The sequence below is a fragment of the Lontra canadensis genome, unplaced genomic scaffold (genome assembly GCF_010015895.1).
Source record: "Lontra canadensis isolate GAN:19392208 unplaced genomic scaffold, GSC_riverotter_1.0 scaffold356, whole genome shotgun sequence".
NCBI lineage: Eukaryota > Metazoa > Chordata > Mammalia > Carnivora > Mustelidae > Lontra > Lontra canadensis.
The window spans coordinates 33,900-50,713 of record NW_022631350.1 but is presented as its reverse complement, the minus strand read 5'-3'; the positions used below and the strand labels follow the sequence as shown (position 1 = coordinate 50,713).

The 16,814-nt window shown below is 66.0% G+C and overlaps 1 protein-coding gene across 1 annotated transcript in view; it reads right to left on the bottom strand.

The window, feature by feature from the left end:
- Positions 1-1,356: 1,356 nt before the first annotated feature.
- LOC116862851 overlaps positions 1,357-16,814 on the bottom strand; it is a 24,194-nt gene continuing 8,736 nt past the window's right edge. The window contains exons 4-20 of the mRNA XM_032850276.1: positions 15,694-16,011; positions 15,280-15,618; positions 14,701-15,018; positions 14,268-14,600; positions 12,095-12,210; positions 11,430-11,576; positions 10,708-10,874; positions 10,445-10,592; positions 10,110-10,210; positions 9,951-10,045; positions 8,429-8,701; positions 8,144-8,221; positions 6,850-6,918; positions 6,071-6,397; positions 5,574-5,885; positions 1,754-1,902; positions 1,357-1,461 (exon numbers count right to left, since the gene is read on the bottom strand). Of these exons, the coding sequence (XP_032706167.1) occupies positions 1,453-1,461; positions 1,754-1,902; positions 5,574-5,885; positions 6,071-6,397; positions 6,850-6,918; positions 8,144-8,221; positions 8,429-8,701; positions 9,951-10,045; positions 10,110-10,210; positions 10,445-10,592; positions 10,708-10,874; positions 11,430-11,576; positions 12,095-12,210; positions 14,268-14,600; positions 14,701-15,018; positions 15,280-15,618; positions 15,694-16,011 (3,299 nt within the window). The 3' untranslated portion in view covers positions 1,357-1,452. The remainder of the gene's footprint in view (positions 1,462-1,753; positions 1,903-5,573; positions 5,886-6,070; positions 6,398-6,849; positions 6,919-8,143; positions 8,222-8,428; positions 8,702-9,950; positions 10,046-10,109; positions 10,211-10,444; positions 10,593-10,707; positions 10,875-11,429; positions 11,577-12,094; positions 12,211-14,267; positions 14,601-14,700; positions 15,019-15,279; positions 15,619-15,693; positions 16,012-16,814) is intronic.

Below are 16,814 nucleotides of genomic sequence, written 5' to 3'. Positions count from 1 at the left end.
CTTTCCGGCTTCAGGAGCAGCACCCTGGGCTCGTGGCCCTGCCTCCACTGCACAGCCACAGGGGGCTGCCTTGCTGTGGGGTCACCCCGCCTTCCCCCATGGGCTCTGTGACAACACTGACCCTGTTCCGCCAGGACTTTGAACGCTGACCCTCATGCCTCTGCAAGTGTCTTTGCCCCGGAGGTCACGTGCAGTCTGTAGGGGTAACGCGTGCAGGTTTTTGGGGCTGAGTCAGCTGACCTCGGCCTGACGTCCAGCTGTGGCATTTTGGGTGTCAGGTGTGGGCTAAGCTCCAGTGGCGACATGTGGAGTTGAAGTCCGCGCGGAGGGACAGGGTGTGAGCCGGAGCCGTGAGCTCGGAGGGGGGTGGGTGGAGGCAGCAGGGGTGTCGCTGTGGACCGGCGGGGGTGGGGGCTGGGCTTGGCGGGCCCCCTGCACCCTTGCCCCTGGCCAGTGGGTGGGGAGGGCAGGAGACGCAGGAGTCATCCGCCGCTCTCACATGCCCACTGCAGCCACTCCCTCTCCTACAGCCGGGGACCCTGGGTGACAGCGGGACGGCCACTGCTGACCATGTGCTGAGCCGTGCCAGGGTCTTCTCTAAGCCCCCTTGGGCACGACGGCGTTTACTGCTCACCGCAGTCCACGTGGGAGTGTGCTCCTGCCCGCGGTGCCGGAGGGATGGAGACAGGAAGGTCAGGGTCGTACCTGCGGCTGTGGGGCACACAGGAAGAGCTCCGCGTGGCGGCCGTCCCGACTCCCAGCACGGAGGGCTGTCTTCTCGTGGTGCGTGTGAGCTTGTGTGGGCCCGTGTCTGTGTGCACACGTGAGCACAAAAGTCCCGCAGACCAGCATGTGTCCTGTGCTCATGTGCGCACATGTTTGTGTTCATGCGTGTGCACTCGTGTCAGCAGGGGCAGAAGGCACATGTGCGCTGCTTATGTCTGTGCACTTGTGCTTGTGTGTGAGCTGTGCTGGTGCACACACGTACGCAGGGGCGCCCCATGCGTGTGCCCGCGCGTGCGGGAGCACCACCTCCCATTCCCTTCAGGGCAGAGGGGCCCCACCAGCTTTTTCCCACAGGGGCGCCTCCCATGGCCTGCGCTGCCAGTGCCGCACCCCAGGCCGGTGTGAATCCCTGGGCGCTTGCCCGCAGCCTTCTGGGGCCTCTGACCGGGGCAGATGCCGACGACAGAGACAGGGAAACAGGAGGCACGGAATGAGCAAGGTTGTTTATGGGGCCGGCTGGCCGGTATAAAAGCAAGGGGCTGCAGTGAGGTCCGCTGGCTCAGGGGTGTGTGGGCTGTGACGCCCTCCTCTCTGGGCCTGGGGGCTGAGCTCTGGACAGAGGTGGACAGAGGTGTGAGGGGGGTGGGCGGAGATGGGGCTGGAGTCCGGGCTGGGCCCCTTTGCCCTTGGCGACAGCGTGGAGGCTGAGCGTCTACTCTCCTGGAGTCATTTCACCTGCAGTGAGAGCCCGGGGTCAGGAAGGGGGCGGGTGTGAGGGGGAGGGTCCTCAGAGGACAGGGCTCAGGCCCCCGAGTCCTGCCCAGCTGAGTCCGACGTGAGCAGGCGCCCAGCATCTGTTCCACCGTAGAGCCGGGGCGGCAGAGGGCGGGGGCCTGTGAGCTCTCGGGCTGAGGCCCTGGGCCTGCGCCTGTGGCCTGTGATGGCCGTACACTCCTCCTGCTCCCCGCAGGCTCCCTGGGCCGGCCCAGCCTGTCCCCAGCCCTGCACACAGTGCCGGCTGCCTTACCTTGATGAAGGTGACAAAGCCGCTGTAGAGCAGAGTGAGCAGGAAGAGGGCTGCAAACGTGGGCCACAGCCCGCCGGCGTCCTCCAGGTCCGTGGCGTCCCCCCTGCTCTCATCGTGGCTCTGGGGGGGTGGGGGCGTCATGGCCAGACCTGGGGAGCAAGGCACCGGTGAGGAGGTTCAGTCCCCCACGCAGGGGGAGCTGAGGGACAGGCCAGTGCTCTGGGACGCCCCCTCCTGACATGGTCCCTTCCGGAGTGGCCCCTTCCTGACGTGCACCTGTGAACCTTCTCCCTGCCCCGCGCCAGGGGCTCCCAGAGCCCGACAGGCCCAGCACCGAGCCGCACACACAGACTGCACCCAAACACCCTGGTACATGACAATCCGCATGACAAGTGTGTGCGGCAGGTGGGTGGCACTCAGGGGTGGACACACACGGGCAGGGCTGGCGGGGACCTGGGGCTGGGCAGGTGGGTGGCACTCAGGGGTGGACACACACGGGCAGGGCTGGCTGGTGGGGCTGGGCAGGGCCCTCAGAGCGACAGGGAGCCCTCCAGGGCTGCCTGGATGCCCACGGCTCTGTCCCCCGTGTCCCAGGGTGGGGCTCGTGTCCCTCTGTGCCCCTGCCCAGGGTGCGGTAAGGTGGCTGACAATGTCCCCTTTCCTGGAGTCAGGCCAGCTGGCCCTCTGTGCGTCCCCAGCCCTTTCGTGGCTTTAACTACGCATGTTTATAGGGTGTCTGTGGTGTCGTCTGCTAGCTCCTGCAGGCCAGACTGTCCTTCCTTTTCTCCTACGTCCTACCTGGAGGCTCAGAAATCCCTTTGCTGTGGGGCAAGGCTGGGCTGTGGGGGAAGGCTCGCGGCAAGACACCAGCAGGGAGGGCACCGTGATTCGCAGGGGAGGCCCCGGGGTGGCGCTGAAGAAGCAGAAGGGCTCCAGGTGTCGGCTGGAGAGCCCCTGCCTCTGTCTGGACCTGGGCGCACGCAGCCCTCGCACGAGGTGGGGAGCAGGACCAGCTCGGGAGGGGGCGTGCATAACTTTACAGCGACCCCGAGGAGCCCAAGTGTCTCCCAGCCGTTAGGGCCATCAGTGTGTCGGGCTTGTCCTGCAAGCACCACCCTGTTTGGGAGCAGGGGACCCGTGATGGGCTGAGGCAGAGGACAGCGTGTGGATGTAGGATGGGGGAAGACTGGGGGTCCTGTGAGGAGAGCAAGCAGCACCCCCGGAAGGAGCAAAGCCACAGCTGCAGGAGGAGGGGCTGCGACCCTGCGGAGCCACGGAGGACGGGCTCCTTCCAAGGGGTCCAGGTTGCCAAAACCAGCCGAACGGTTCCAGCCGCCCCCACCTGGCTGGAGGAGGGGTCCAGGGGATACGCACGGGACCCCAGCCGCCTCCCTGCGCAGGCCCACCTGCATGGCTCAGCCTTTAGTGGGCTGCTGAGGGCTGGGCCCTCCCAGAGGAGGGCTTTCTCCCCACTTGCTCCTGGGGGCCTGGGGTCCAGGCTCCCTCTACCCTCTGCAGGGCGTCCTGTCTCCAGACTGTGTGACCCTGGCAGGAGGTTCTGCCCCTGCTGGAAGATGTGGCACGCGTGGCCTCTGGAGGCTCTGAATCCGTGCGTGAGCACCAGACGCACAGTTGTAGGCACAGGGTGAGGGCAGTGCTGGGCCCTGGAGGGGCTCGGCCACCCCTGCTCGCTCACATGGCCCTGTTGCACCCCTGCCCTGCTCCACATGTGCTCAGAGGGGCGGGTGCTGGGAGAGGTCTGGCCACACACCTACTGCCACCACAGGCATAGAGCCACCGTCCGGTGCAGGGGCCACAAGGGCCAGGCTGTCTCATCTGAGCTGTGCTGTGCCTGCTGGGCAGGCCTGGCCTCTCCACATGCTGGGGTCTGCATGTGCTCAGATCTCCGGGTGTGCACACCCCCACACAGCCAGAGCCTGCAGCCTGGGGCTCTGCACGGGATGGCACATCAGTCTCCAACCTTGACTGAGTCTGTACGGGGGGCGAGTCTAGCCTCACCTGTGACCTCAGACCTGGAGAGGCCGGGTCTGCGCCTTTGGGCAACCCACCTACTGGGTGTAGGAGAGTAGAACAGGAGGAGTGTCGCCGTGGGCCTGCCCCTCAGGGAGCCACGGGAGGGAGGATGAGCAGGGCCAGGAGGCTGCTCTGGGGCCGGAGAACACAGACCCGGCCGGTGTCATTCAGAGAGAAAGGTGGGATATGAGCCATGACAGGAGGCCTGTAACTGTCCCTCAGAACAAGGTGTTACCTGAAACGTAACATGGGAAATTCTACCAGTTACCAAGCACGTTTCGACGTAGCCTCAAGAAAAACACGTCCTGGCAACGGGCCTCTGGGGGAGAGGACGACAGACGTCCTTGAGGGCCAGCAGCGGGGGACGCCCGGGCCGCTCAGGGCGGACGCCGCCTGCTCCATTTTCCCGGTATCTCCCCTTCCCTGGAGAGCACCTGTGGCTAATTCAATGATCCCGTTGAATGTGCAGCTCAACTGCTGACTGTGTCCTGCGTGATCGGACACATTCTGCCCTCCCTCTTGTTCATCCACAAGGCATATGACTGATGTTTGGCCTTCGGCTCCTCTTGGTTACAGTTTCTATCTAATAAAGTGGGACTGAGGAGTTGTTCGGGGCGACCGTCTCTTCTCCAGTCACCCCGGCTCCCTCTCTCTTGCAGCTGACTGGTTTGTGCCTCATTCTTCTCCCGTGCGCCGTCAGGAAGCGGCAGCGGCCCAGGGCAGGTGTCATCCAGAGAGAAAGCGGGGGACATGGGCCATGACAGGGGGCCCAGGGCAGGTGGCATCTAGAGGGAAAGGGGGCAATGCCGGGAAGATGGGTGGAGGACCAGGGGTCCCAGTCTTGGGCGGGCAGGCAGGGCCTGGCCCTGGGACTTTAGGGGAGGCCTACTGGGGCAGTCCAGGCATGCTGGGGGTTAAAGAGCTGCCCCCTCCCTGGGGCTCCCTACAGGCTGCTGCCCACCAGGCTGCCTCCAGGGCCAAGCCGGGCTGTTGGAGCTGTGCGGTCAGTGCTATTGTGTTGGAAGGATGCCCACTGCACGGGTTGGGCCGTTGGCAGGGTGTCTGGGCCCGTGGAGCCTGGCACAGCGGTCCCACATGCCCCCCACATTGCTGCCGTGGGCCTCCACTGGGCATCTCCCCCCACATAGCTCCCAAGGGCAGGCTGGCGCCAGGCCACCTGCCGCCTCTCCATGAGCAGGAGGAGGACGGCATCCTGCTGTCTGTTTGGCCTAAGGTGTCCAGCGCTGTCCCACCAGGGCTTTGCTGCACCTGATGGGGCCATAGGAGGTCTGACAAGGGCCTTAGAGGGGAGAGTAAGCCCTAAACCTCCCCCATGAGCCCCCACCCTGGTGGGCCTCCGTCCCCTCTGCCCTGTAGGCGGCCTGCAGTAGGGGCCTGTTGTGCCCCTGTGCTGGTCAGATGTCCCCGGGCACCGAGGCCAGCACCCACTTCTGGGTCTATCTGTTTCCTGAGGTGCGGCCTGATCTGCACCCAGCCGTGTGGCATGTCTTGGTGGGAAATGGCTGCTCTTTGGGGCCTGGCAGGGGTGACAGCCACCTTTCAGCCCTCCTAGTCCAGCGCATGGCGTGTAGACATGACAGGGTTTGGAGGGGCAGGTGTCAGAGATGCCGAGCAGGCCGGCGTGGAGCCATCGGGTGGGTGGCCCACGGTCTTGGCTGCAGCCCCAGGACCCGGCCGCTCGGCTCCTGGGAGGGCTGTCCCTCCACCCGCGCCCCGTGCTGAGAGGAGGCTGGGACAGAAGCTCTCAGGCCCGTGGGTGACTCACCAGTGTCCAGGCTCTGGCTGGTGTTGAACAGCTTCCGGGAGGCATCATGCCTCACCACACATGTGTAGGTGGCTGGGCCAGGGCTCTGGGCTGCGAGGACACGCAGGACGCTCCAGGTCTGGAACGTGCTGTTCCCAGGCTGGGCCACGGGGCGTGCTGTGGCAAATGCCGCAGGGTCCACCTCCGTGCGGCCCTTGAGCCAGGTGAGGAGGATGTCCGGGGGCGAGAAGCCCGACACCTCACACAGGAGCCAGGAGGCTGCTTGGCGCACGGTCAGGACGCGGACAGTGAGGCTGCTGGGCGCGGTGGCCGCTGCGGGAAGTCCGGTCATGCTGGGACCACCCGAGGCTTGGGCGAAGCTGGGGGGCCCAGGGAGGGCCGGTCCCCACCCCCTCGGTGTCTCCGTGTGGAAGGAGGGGTAGCCACTGTGCTGGGCAGGGGGTGCGCATGCGGGGGCCCCAGCCTCCCCGTCTCCTGGACCCCAGAGTGGGCCTCACCGTGCTGTCCTGGTGCTGCAGACGCCACCTGGGCCGGCATGTTGGGCTGGCTCAGCGTGCATGCGATGCTGGTCCCCGAGGCCCACAGGGACACTGGCAAGGCCAGGCGGCTGCTCAGGCTCTGGGAACCGTTGGCGTGCTCCTCCCGCAGCCCCTCCTCCACCGCCCTGCTGGGGGGCGCCCCGGCCACTGCCCAGGACACACGGGCCTCCTGCAGGTCATCCCCCACCGCCAGGCAGGTGAAGGTGGCCTCTCCCTGGAGCCACGGGCCCCGCAGGGGAGGCTGCAGCAGGTAGAGGCTGGGAGGGTGAGTGTGGTTCCGGCAGTCTGCCAGAGGAGAGCGACCTTGGTCAGTGGGGGAACCCCGATCAGCCGTCAGCGGGGGACCCAGGTCAGCGGTCAGCTAGGGACCCCGGTCAGCGGTCAGCAGGGGGCCCAGGTCAGTAGTCAGCAGAGGACCCAAGTCAGCGGTCAGCGGGGGAACCCAGGTCAGCAGTCAGCGGAGGAACCCAAGTCAGCGGTCAGCAGGGGGACCCTGGTCAGCGGTCAATGGGGGAGACCCAGTCAGTGGTCACTGGGGGACCCCGGTCAGTGGGGGGCACACAGACCCTGCCTGGGAGTGGTGGTGTGGGCAGTGCCCGGCCCAGGTATGCTATGCTCCCCAGGGCAGACCTCCCCTTTGCTGCTTCCTGGCCTCCCACTGCCTGGCTAGGACTTCCCCTGGGTTCCCCAGTCCACTCTTCCCCTCCTCCCTCCACTCTGTGCCCCAAGGAACTGGCCTCTGAGCGTAGTGTCCACTGGGCTTCCTGACTCTGCGGCTTGTGTCTGGGTGTGGCTGGTGGAGGACACTAGGAGGGAAAGGGGGGTGAGACTGGTGGAACTCACCGGGGCTGTGGCCTCCCGGGGCCCCTCAGCCTTCTTGCTCTCCGGGGTCCAGAGACCTACCCACACCTGCTGCTGGCCCTCGTCGGGCTCCTGAGTGGTCACGCCACGGTGACGCCTACAGTTAGGGTGAGGACGGCCGGAAGTTATCGGGCCTTGGGTTTGGGACAGACGGGGGACCTGCAAGTTTGCTCTGTAGAGGGTCAGCAGTGAATACTTAGGTTTGCCGTTACAGGGTCTCCTCTCCACCCTCCCCACCCCCATCTTGCTAAAACTGCTCAGGTTGTGGGAAACAGGCTAAGGGCGGTGGGCCGTGCGGCCCTCCCGGGGGGACTGGGCTTGTGGGGCCACACACCCCAGTCTGTCCCTCAGATGCCATACGCCCCGGAGGCCTCTCCCCGGAGCTCTGCCCGGGCCTGAATCCTGGCCAGCCAGTGGACGCGCCCCACAAGGACAGGGACTGGCGAGTACCCTTGCCCTGAGTCGGGGGTATTTGGATCCTTGCTTGGAGGGCGGACCCCTCTGGGTCTGACTGGGCTGTGCTGAGCCGGGCACTGGTGGTGGTCGGAGATGGGGTTGTCATGGGTGGGGTGGGCTGTGGAGGGGCCACGGAGGGGCCACGGCAGACCACAGCCTCTGCCCCAGCATCCCCAGGGCTGGTGCTGGAGCTGCCGTTCTCTGAGAGCATGGCTTGCTGCCCGCTTGGAGGAGCGAGCGCTGGACCTCGGCCGAGGGGGAGGCAGGGTGGCTGTGGCCCCAAGTGGCCCTTGGAGAGGCCCCTGGGTTGGGGGCAGCTCACGGAGAGGGCCTCCGGCTGCAGGACCCCTGGGTCCATGGTCAGGGGTGCTGAGCCTCAGGTGGCATGCTACAGCTCTGTCAGGGCCACGGGGCCAAGTCCACCCTGCTGGGCATGTCGGCCGTGCGTCCTCACGTGAGGCTCTGGGACAGGCTCCCGTCTGAGCCCTGCCCCTGGGCCCGGTGAGTCCCAGTGCTGGCCCGTGGCCCCACCCCGTCTGCTGTGCTCACTGCAGGTGTGTGGGGGTCTCCTGTCCACTAGGGGCCTGAGGGGGTGTCTGCTGGGACCCAGTGCGTGGTGTGGTCAGTTCTCTGCAGACACTGCCCCCAGAGAAGTCGCGGAGGGCTGCCCGAAGACGTCCGACTAAGGGACAGGAAGGCAGGAGGGCTCCTCACCTGGGACGCTGGGTGTGGAGGAGGTCTCCAGTGGAGATGGCCCGTGAGCCGATGGGCCGGTCTTCCCTTCCCAGGACTCTGAAGTCAGAAGGAGAGTGGCAGGGGAGGGTCAGACGGTGTGTGTCCGGGTGTGGGGGGGCTGCCGAGTGGTGGCTAGGAGGACGGGGATGGCTGAAGGAGGGGCGACCGGCCACGGGCGTGCTGGGCACGGCTGCCTGCATCATCCTCGGGCTGGAAGGTGCGGGGCACCCTGGAGGACGACTTCGGGGGTCTGGGGCCACCCACCTGGCCATGGGATGGGTTTCTCCAGCGGGAGGCCGGAAACGATGGCTCTGCAGAAGTGCGGGTCCGGCTTCCAGGTGACCAACAGGAAGGACAGCTTCGTGTGCTTTGGGGCCCCCAGCGTGATCAGGGTGGTCATCTGCGCCCCCAAGCTCGAGGTGACCTGCACGGACTCTGCGGAGGGTCCTTGTGCCAAGCAGGCCAGGCCTACGGAGTCGCCTTGCTTTGGGGCTTTACATTCTGAGACCAAGGGGAACAGATGCAGCGTTTCGGTGTCTGGAAGACAGACAGGGCTTGTGAGGCTGGGGCCGCGGGTTTGCAGCGTGGTGGGGGAGGGGCAGGGTGTGGCCGGTGGCAGCCGTGGCCCTCTTGTCCCGCAAATGCAGCGAGGGGTGCCCCCCGCTGCGGAGCCCGTGCTGCCCGGCTGAGGGGCCCGGTTGTGTTTCACCCCCGGGACTCTGAGCGCTGGCCCTGGGCCTTCCCGCAGTTGCCCTGGGTCCCCTCTGCCTGCAGAGAGGGGCCTTGGAACTGGGCTCTGGCTCCCTGGCCAGCGGGGTGGGCTCAGACGCTGCCCTCCTCGTGACTGCCCCTGGGGCTCTGTGGCTTAGAGTCCAGGCCTGTGAGCCTTTTGCCCTCATGGGAGGCCCTTGGCCATGTCCTGGGGTGCGGGGGTAGTTTGCCCTGCAGTGTTCTGGGCCCAGGGGTGGCAGGTCCCTGGACGAGGCTCCCTGGTGGGCCGGTTCCAGTGCCCTGGTCCTCTCCTTGGGGACCCGGCTGGCCAAGGGCGGCTGAGCAAGTGCGGGGTCCCTGCCTCTGTCCCTGATGGCTCCCTCACCAAAGTCTGTGGTCCCTGTTCTCTGCCGAGCCCCCAGGCACCATGCTGCCACCGCACGACGGGACATGCCCGTTCTCCAGCCGGCCGTCTAGGCCATTGCCTTCGCCCACTCCACAGGCCCCCTGACGCAAGACCCATCTGTCTGTCCTCCCAAGCACCCAGCTGGCCTGCCCCTGCCTTTTCCAGGGGTTCCCCAGCAGGACTGTCTGCCACGCACGTCCCAGGGGCCCCACTCCCCATACAGCGTCCCCGGCACACCCCTGCGTCCTGCCAGGACCTCCTGCACCCTGCGGGGGAGATGCCAGGCGTGGGTGGGCTTGAACCCTGTGCCTCAGATCGTGACCACGTTTGGAGAGAAAGTCCTAGTGGGCGAGTTAACGATTCAGGGAGGTCCTGCTGCTGGAGGGCAGCCTCCGGCGCAACGTGCCTGTCCTCACGAGAGGGGACACGCAGCACACGTGCCATGGACAGATGAGCTGGGGGTCGGAGGGAAGCGGAAGCCAGGAAGGCCGGGGCCGCCCACGACCGGTGGCTGCTGGGACCCCTGCCCTGCCCCAGCGGGAACCTACCCCCCACATCCCGATCTGGGGGTCGCGGCCCCCAGAACGGATGCCACCGATGCCTGCTGTTTGGCGCCCGCGGGAAACAAAGGCAGACATGGGACCAGGAGTGGACTGTGCTGCAACAAACGGCTGGAGACGCGCAGGTGGCCTCGGAGCCCCGGGGAGGGCAGGCACTCGGCTCTCAGGTGCATGGCAGGAAAAGCTGAGGGGTTCCGCAGGCCTCTGGCCGCACATGGGGGCGAGAGGGGAGTCTGGGGAGGACCGAGGCGGGCAGAGCTGGGCAGACCTCATGTCCGCGCTCGGGGAGTGCTGCTGGGCTTTGCAGGCACGGCCGGGGCACGCGGCGGAGCGTCCACACAGCGCAGCGCAGACGGCTGGCTGCCGTCCCTGCCCCAGAGAATGTGGGAGGAGGCGGCACCCAGGAGGCCGGACTGGACGCTTCTGGAGGGTTTCTGCCCGCTGGCCGCGGGGCCGGGGTCCGGCTGGCTCCTCCCGCCAGGGATCATGCGTGCGGTTCCTTCAAGCGTCTGAGAGGAACCAGGAGCAGCGCATGGTTTGCCAGGACGGCCGACTTGCCCCACGAACGGCGAGGGATGCCGACCGGGTGTCTGAGAATTTTACGTAAACGGGCTTGCCCGGCGGAGGCAGAGGAGGGCTGGCGCTGAGGGCAGAGCTGCGGACCCAGAGGCCAGGGGGGCTGCTGGCAGGGGCGCGGGGGGCCCGGGTACCGGGGTGCAGCCGCTGCGTAGTGGGGCCTGAGCCGCTCAGGCTCCAGAGACAGAGCGCAGAGCCATGCCGCATCCTCCAGAGACTCGTCCTCTGCTGGGGGCCCTGCTGGACCCGGACCCCTGACTCGGCCCCCCTGCAGGGATGGGCCTGGGCACCTGAGGCTGGCCCGGCCGTCCGGGGGGCACGCAGCGTGCGGGGCCTCTGTGCCCGGGGCAGTCACACCGCGTCTCGCCTCTCCCTGATTCAGGTGCTCCTGAGGCGCGGCTTTCAACGCGGGGCCGCCGCGCTCGGGGCGACTCCTGGAGTTGCTGGGCCCGGCGTTCTGCACAGGGGAAGGACAAGAATTTCGGGGGCTGGGGGTGGATGGTTAGGGCTTGGGTTGAGAGCCCTGGTTTACGTACGGAAATCCTGTCGCCCTGGTGCCCTGGCGTGGGGCCTTGCTTGCGAACGGGGCCACGGAGGCTGAGACCTTAGCCCCACCGATGAACTCCCTTATCAAAGGGGGGTCCGGACACGCGCAGTGGGACAATGCCACGGCCCAAAAGCAGACAGCGCGGAGACGCACCTACAAGCCCGGGCGGCCGCCAGGAGCCCAGTCTGGAGCAGACTGTCCCCCTCTGCCCCTTCCCCACCCACTGCCACCCAGACCCTGGTGGCCACAGCTCCACGGCAGGTGAGTGAGTCCCCGATGCGAAGCTGCATCCCTTTGCTGCACTCCCCTCTACTGGGGCTCCCGGCCGTGGCACCGCCTGCTCCTCGCGTGTAGGGACGGGGACACACGGAGGCTCCCCGCACGCCGTTTCCTGGCAGGCACTCTCCTCCCCGGCTCGCCAGACGCTCCTGCTCCCGTCCACACACCCATCACGGTACAGCCCACTGGCAGGATGAGTGCCCGGTGCTCCCGCCAGTCCTCGGTCCCACACAGCTCAGCCCCACGAGGGGTGGGACCCTCCTGGGGGCCGGCCAGGTCGGCTGGGTTGGAGATGGGACCGTGCGTTGTGTGGGGACCCAGCGGCGGAGGCCCCTGTTGGTCACACACAGGGACCAAGCCCAGCTCCCGGTTCCCACCACGTCTGGGAGGTCAGGCCTGGGACAGGGTCCAGCACCCGTCCTTGAGCAGATGGGACGAGCCGGAGACGCTGGGTCCCACCACAGGGCCCCCTTCCCTGACACGTCCCCTGGCAGGCCTGTGCGCAGACAGTCCTTTCCCACAGGCCCTGGACACACGCGGCACCCAAGGAGCACTTTGGGACAGAAGCCTGCACAGCAGAGCAGTTTCGTAAGATAAAATATACACGTTTATTGGAAGGCGACACGCGGGTACATTGCACAGGCCGAGTCTTTGAGCTGGAAGCGGGGGGGGGGAGATCTAAGGACGCGCTGATGGGCTCCGCGGGCTGCCCACCCCGGGTCCACGTCCCGGGCCTCTGAAGGTCTCCGCGGGCCGGTCATTTCACCTGCAGACGACAGACGGCGTGAGATGTTTTCCCGCTGCCCTGGGCTGGATGCCCCCGCCCCCTCCTGACCCGGCCCTGCTGTTACCTTGAACAGCGTCACTGTGGTGCTGTAGAAGACGCTGAGGAGGAAGAGGACGATGAAGGTGGACGTCACGGTGTTCAGGTTCTCGAAGTCTTCCTCCTCAGCGCTCACCTCTCCCTCTGCAGGGAACACAGCACAGAGCGGTCAGGCCACGCGGCAGGGAGGCCCGGCCCCAGAGCCACCCTTGGGCCCCCGAGGCTGCCCCTGGAGGGCTCGGCGGGGCAGGGATGGTGGGAGTGGGTGTGCGTGGCTCCTGACTGGTCCCACAGTCTCCTCAGCACTTGCTTTGGGAGGCCGAGGGCTCCTGGGCTCAGTCGGGAGGCATCGAAGCCAGGCGTTAGCTGGGCCCTGGGAGCCCGAGACAGGGGTCAGGTCGAGGCAGAACACAGGCTCAGCAGAGCAAGGCCGACCCGAGCACCCTGTGTGGGAGCCGTGGCGGGGCAGAGAGCACAGCAGAGCAGCACAGACGCAGGGGTGTGGCAACACAACACAGCAGTGGGGTTGGGGACCACTGCCAGGGCTGCCCGGTGGAGAGCCAGGGAGCAGGGCCTTCTGCCGGCTCTGGTCTGGAGGGGGTGCTCTGCCCCTGGCCGCCGAGGCTGGAGAGGCTGGCAGCGGGGACCTGGTGTGTGTCTGGGCCTGAGGGGGAACCGCCTCATTTCCTAGTGAGATTCCCACTCGCTGTCTCTCGGTCTTGGAGGGCATGGCCCCTGGGAGACCCCGTGTGGGGCCCTGGCCAGCTGTCTGCATTGCCAGGCTTCGGGGACCAAGGGCTCAGATAGAACCCTGAGGCTCTAGGGAGGGTGACCCTGGGGTGGACTAGGTGGACAGGCTGAGGACCCTCAATGGGGTCTGGAGCCCACTGGGCCCTTTGGGGCATCTGCAGCTCAGGTTCCCAAGGGTCCGGTGTGCAGGGAGGGTCTCGGAGGCAGCCCAGAGGGGGCCGTGCTGCTGTGGCAGAGGGGGGTCCCACTCGGACCCTTGCCCCTCCCCGCCCACCAGGTCTGTACCCCTCACGCCTGCTCCTGGGGCCTCATTTCCCACTATTTCCAGGGCTGGGTGTTTGCAGGGGCTCTCCACTCAGACCAGGCCCTCTGCAGTCACCCCTGCAAGGAGAAGCGTCCAGGGACAGCCTCCCTGCCTCTGGGGCCGATGTCCAGGCGCTGGGGCTTTGTCAGAAGCAGCCCGGCCCCGTTCACCTGTGGGCACTGGGGTTCTGCCGCCTTCAAGAGCCTGGGCATGGGCAAGGACTTCCCTTGGCCTTAGGCCTGGGAATGGTGGCCGCAGCCAGAGTCCAGACCTTCAAGCTGAGACAGAGGGACAAGCAGAGCTTGGGCACAAAGCCCGCAGAGAGTGACACAGCCGGACAGGGCAGCAGTTCCTGACAGAGGGACCCCGGGTGTGCAAGGGCTGGCACCTGCGTGTGCAGGTGTGTATACATGTGTACACGTGTGCGTGTACGTGTCCGTGTGTGCATGTACGTGCAGACATGTGTCCATGTGTGTGTGACTGTGTGTGCACATGTCCTTGTTTCTTTGTGTGCACATGTCTGTACGTGTCCGCGTGTGGATAAGCGAGGACGTTTGTGCATGTGTGTACCCGTGTGCAGCTGTGTGCATGTGTGTCCACATGTGTGAGTGTGTGTGCACGTGTGTAGACGAGGGCATGAGTCTGTATGGGTCCACGCATGTGGGTGTGTGCACACGTGTGTGTCCGTGTGTCTACACGCAGGTGTGTCCATGTCTGCATCCACATGCGTGCATCATGTCTGTGTGTGCAGGTGTGTGTGTGTTGCACACTTGTCGTGGGAGCAGCTATAGGAGTGGTGAGCGTGGCCTCAGTCCGCAAGGAGCATGGGGACTTCCAGAGGCTGGGTGGGGGCAGGGACGGTGGTGGAGGGTGGGCTGGGGGCGGGGACAGCACAGCTGCGGCCCCGGCAGGCGAGAGCATGGCTTACTCAGGAGGAGTGTCTTTCGAATGGATGTTTTTATTTCTGATTTTGATAAAAGGTCACACGTTGCCCCATTGACAAGGTTAGTGGACACACACGCACACACAGCGACGGGTCAGCCAGGGGCTGCGGATCCACCGGCCGGGACCCAGTGGCCCAGCGGTCAGTAGCAGGTGCCGGCCGTGTCAGACAAGACCAGGGACACATTGTAGAGGGTGGGTTTACCGGTGGACTTGTCCACGCTCCTCTCGGTCACCATGTGGGGCAGGGCCTCATGGCCTACTACACAGGTGTAGGTCTCCCCAGCGCTCCAGTCCTCCTCGCTCACAGTCAGGGTGCTGTGCACAAAGTAGAGGCCGGAGGCTTGGGGCTCGGGCGTCGGAGCACTGGTCACATAGGTGTTGGGGGGCACGGGCTGCCCCTTCTGCAGCCATTGCACAAACACGTCTGGGGGAGAGAAGCCCTTCACCAGGCAGGTGACCGTGGCTGACTCCCGTAGGCTTAGCTGCTCCCGGCTTGGTGGCAGGACGTACACAGATGGCATGTGCTTGGGGACCCCTGTGGGAGGAAAGATGGGGTGAGCTCGGGCCGGGGCCGCTGGGGAAAGACCCCCAGAGGCCACGGGAGAGTCCCGCGGCAGAGGGGGCACGGGCCCTACCCTTGGGCCTGGAGATGGTCTTCTTCAGTGGCGAGGGCAGGTCCGTGTGGGTCACCGTGCAGGTGAACTGCTCCCCCGACTCCCAGTCCTCCACACAGACCGTGGCCTCCCCCATGGCGCTGAAGGTGATGTTGGGGTGGCTCTCAGAGATGTTCGTGTGCGTTTTCAGAGGCTCGCCATTCTGGCGGGTCCAGGAGATGGTCAGGCTGTCGTAGGTGGCCAGGTCTGTGACCAGGCAGGACAGCTTGGCCGACTTGGTGAGGAAGATGCTGGCAAAGGAGGGTGGGATGGTGAAGATGCTGATGCCTACGGCTGCGTCTAGGGCAGGAGAGAGTTTGTGTCAGCGACCGGCTGGACGCGCGGCCAGGCAAAGGCGGGGATCTTCCCCAAGAACATAGGATGCGTTCACCCTGAGCCGTCCTGAGCCCCAGGGACCCACCGGAGAGGAACGCTGGGCCCTACCTCCCAGCCCTTGGCCGCTCCGGGAAGCCAAGGCTCAGGGAGGGGCCAGCCCAAGGGGACGCCCGCGCATGTGAGGGGTCCCAAGCCCGAGGGGCTGCCCTGGGGCCCAGCACTCACTGGAGGTGCACACGGAGGACACGTTCTTCTCGGAGGTCACGCCGCTGTGCTCCACTTGGCAGGTGAACACGCTCTGGCTGAGCCAGGCGCTCTCGGTGATGGTCAGCGTGCTGAGCACTCTGTAGGTCACTGTCCCGGACACTTTCCCGTCAGCCTCCACCATGCCAGTGTCGATGCCCGACGTGAGCTGCTTTCCGTCACGATACCAGGACACGGAGATCTGCTTGGGGCTGAAGCCCCTGGCCTGGCACAGGAGCTGGGACGTGCGCTGGCCGTTGCCAGAGAAGGCGTCGCGGGGCGGGATGAAGACGGTCACGTTGGGGGGCAGTTCTACGGTCACTGCAGGGAGGGACCAGGCGTCAGCCCTCAGTCTCCCCTGCCCACCCAGCCACGGGAGGAGGGCCCGGCTCTCACCTGGGAAGGGCACTTTCACGGATTTGTTACCCTTGGTGTGCTTGACCTTGCATGTGAGGTAGTCCTCGGAGCTCTGGAGGACGTCCACGGAGGGCAGGAACACCTGAGAGGTGGCCACATACTTGCCCTCTCTCAGAACCGAAGGGAAGTTCTTGATGTCCCGGCTGCCGACCTCACTGTCGTTCTTGTAGGTCCAGGAGAAGGTGATGGCGTTGGGCAGGAAGTCCCCGGCCAGACAGCCCATGGCCACCAGGGTCTCATCGGACTGGAAACTCTCACAGGTGATGAGGGGGAAGAGGTTTGGAGGGGATGGGTTCTCTGAGGACCACAGAGGGACAGGAGGTGAGTGAGAAGATGTCTTCTCCCCACAATCCGCCAGGCGGGCCAGAGCCAGCTCCATGGCCCCCTCATCCCACTGCCACAAGGGCTGGCCTCACAGCCTTCCCAGCCTTGACCAACAGTGCAGCGGGCGGCTGGGCTGAGGCCGAGTCCAGCTGGGAAGGGGAGGTTCAACGCCCCCCACCCAGCTGCAGAAGCCTAGCTCTGGACTTTTGGGAAGCTGGGGTCTCCGTGGCCTCGCGAGCACTCTGGTACCCTGGCTCCCGGCTCCGGATGGCCCGGCCAGCGCTGCTTTCCCTCCGAGACACGGGAGCCAGGCTGCTGTGCTCAGCCCCAAGCCCCATGAGCCGTCTGTGACGCAGACAGCATGGAGGGGAGCCCCCTGGCCAGTGTGGCTAGGGTTAGGGGACGGTGTATATGTGACAACTTGGACCCACACGTGGCCCATTGCAGGTGAATCCAGCCCAAACTAGGACATCAAGCTCCTCTGAGCCAAGACAGCTCAGCCAGTCCATTTTGGCTGGACCAGCTCAGTGACCCTGTTTAATCAGCCCAATGCACCCAGCCTGGTCCAGCTCAGCCACCTCAGCTGAGCCCAGATGAGCCCCGTTCAGCCCAGCCTACCTCACCCAGCCTGGGTCAGCCCAGCCCAGCCCAGCCCAGCTCAGCTCACCCAGCCCAGTTTAGCTCAGCCCAGTCCAGCCCAGCTCACCCAGTCCGGTTCAGCATAGCCCAGCTCAGCCCAGCCCAGCCCAGCCCAGCTCAGCCCAGCCCAGCCCAGC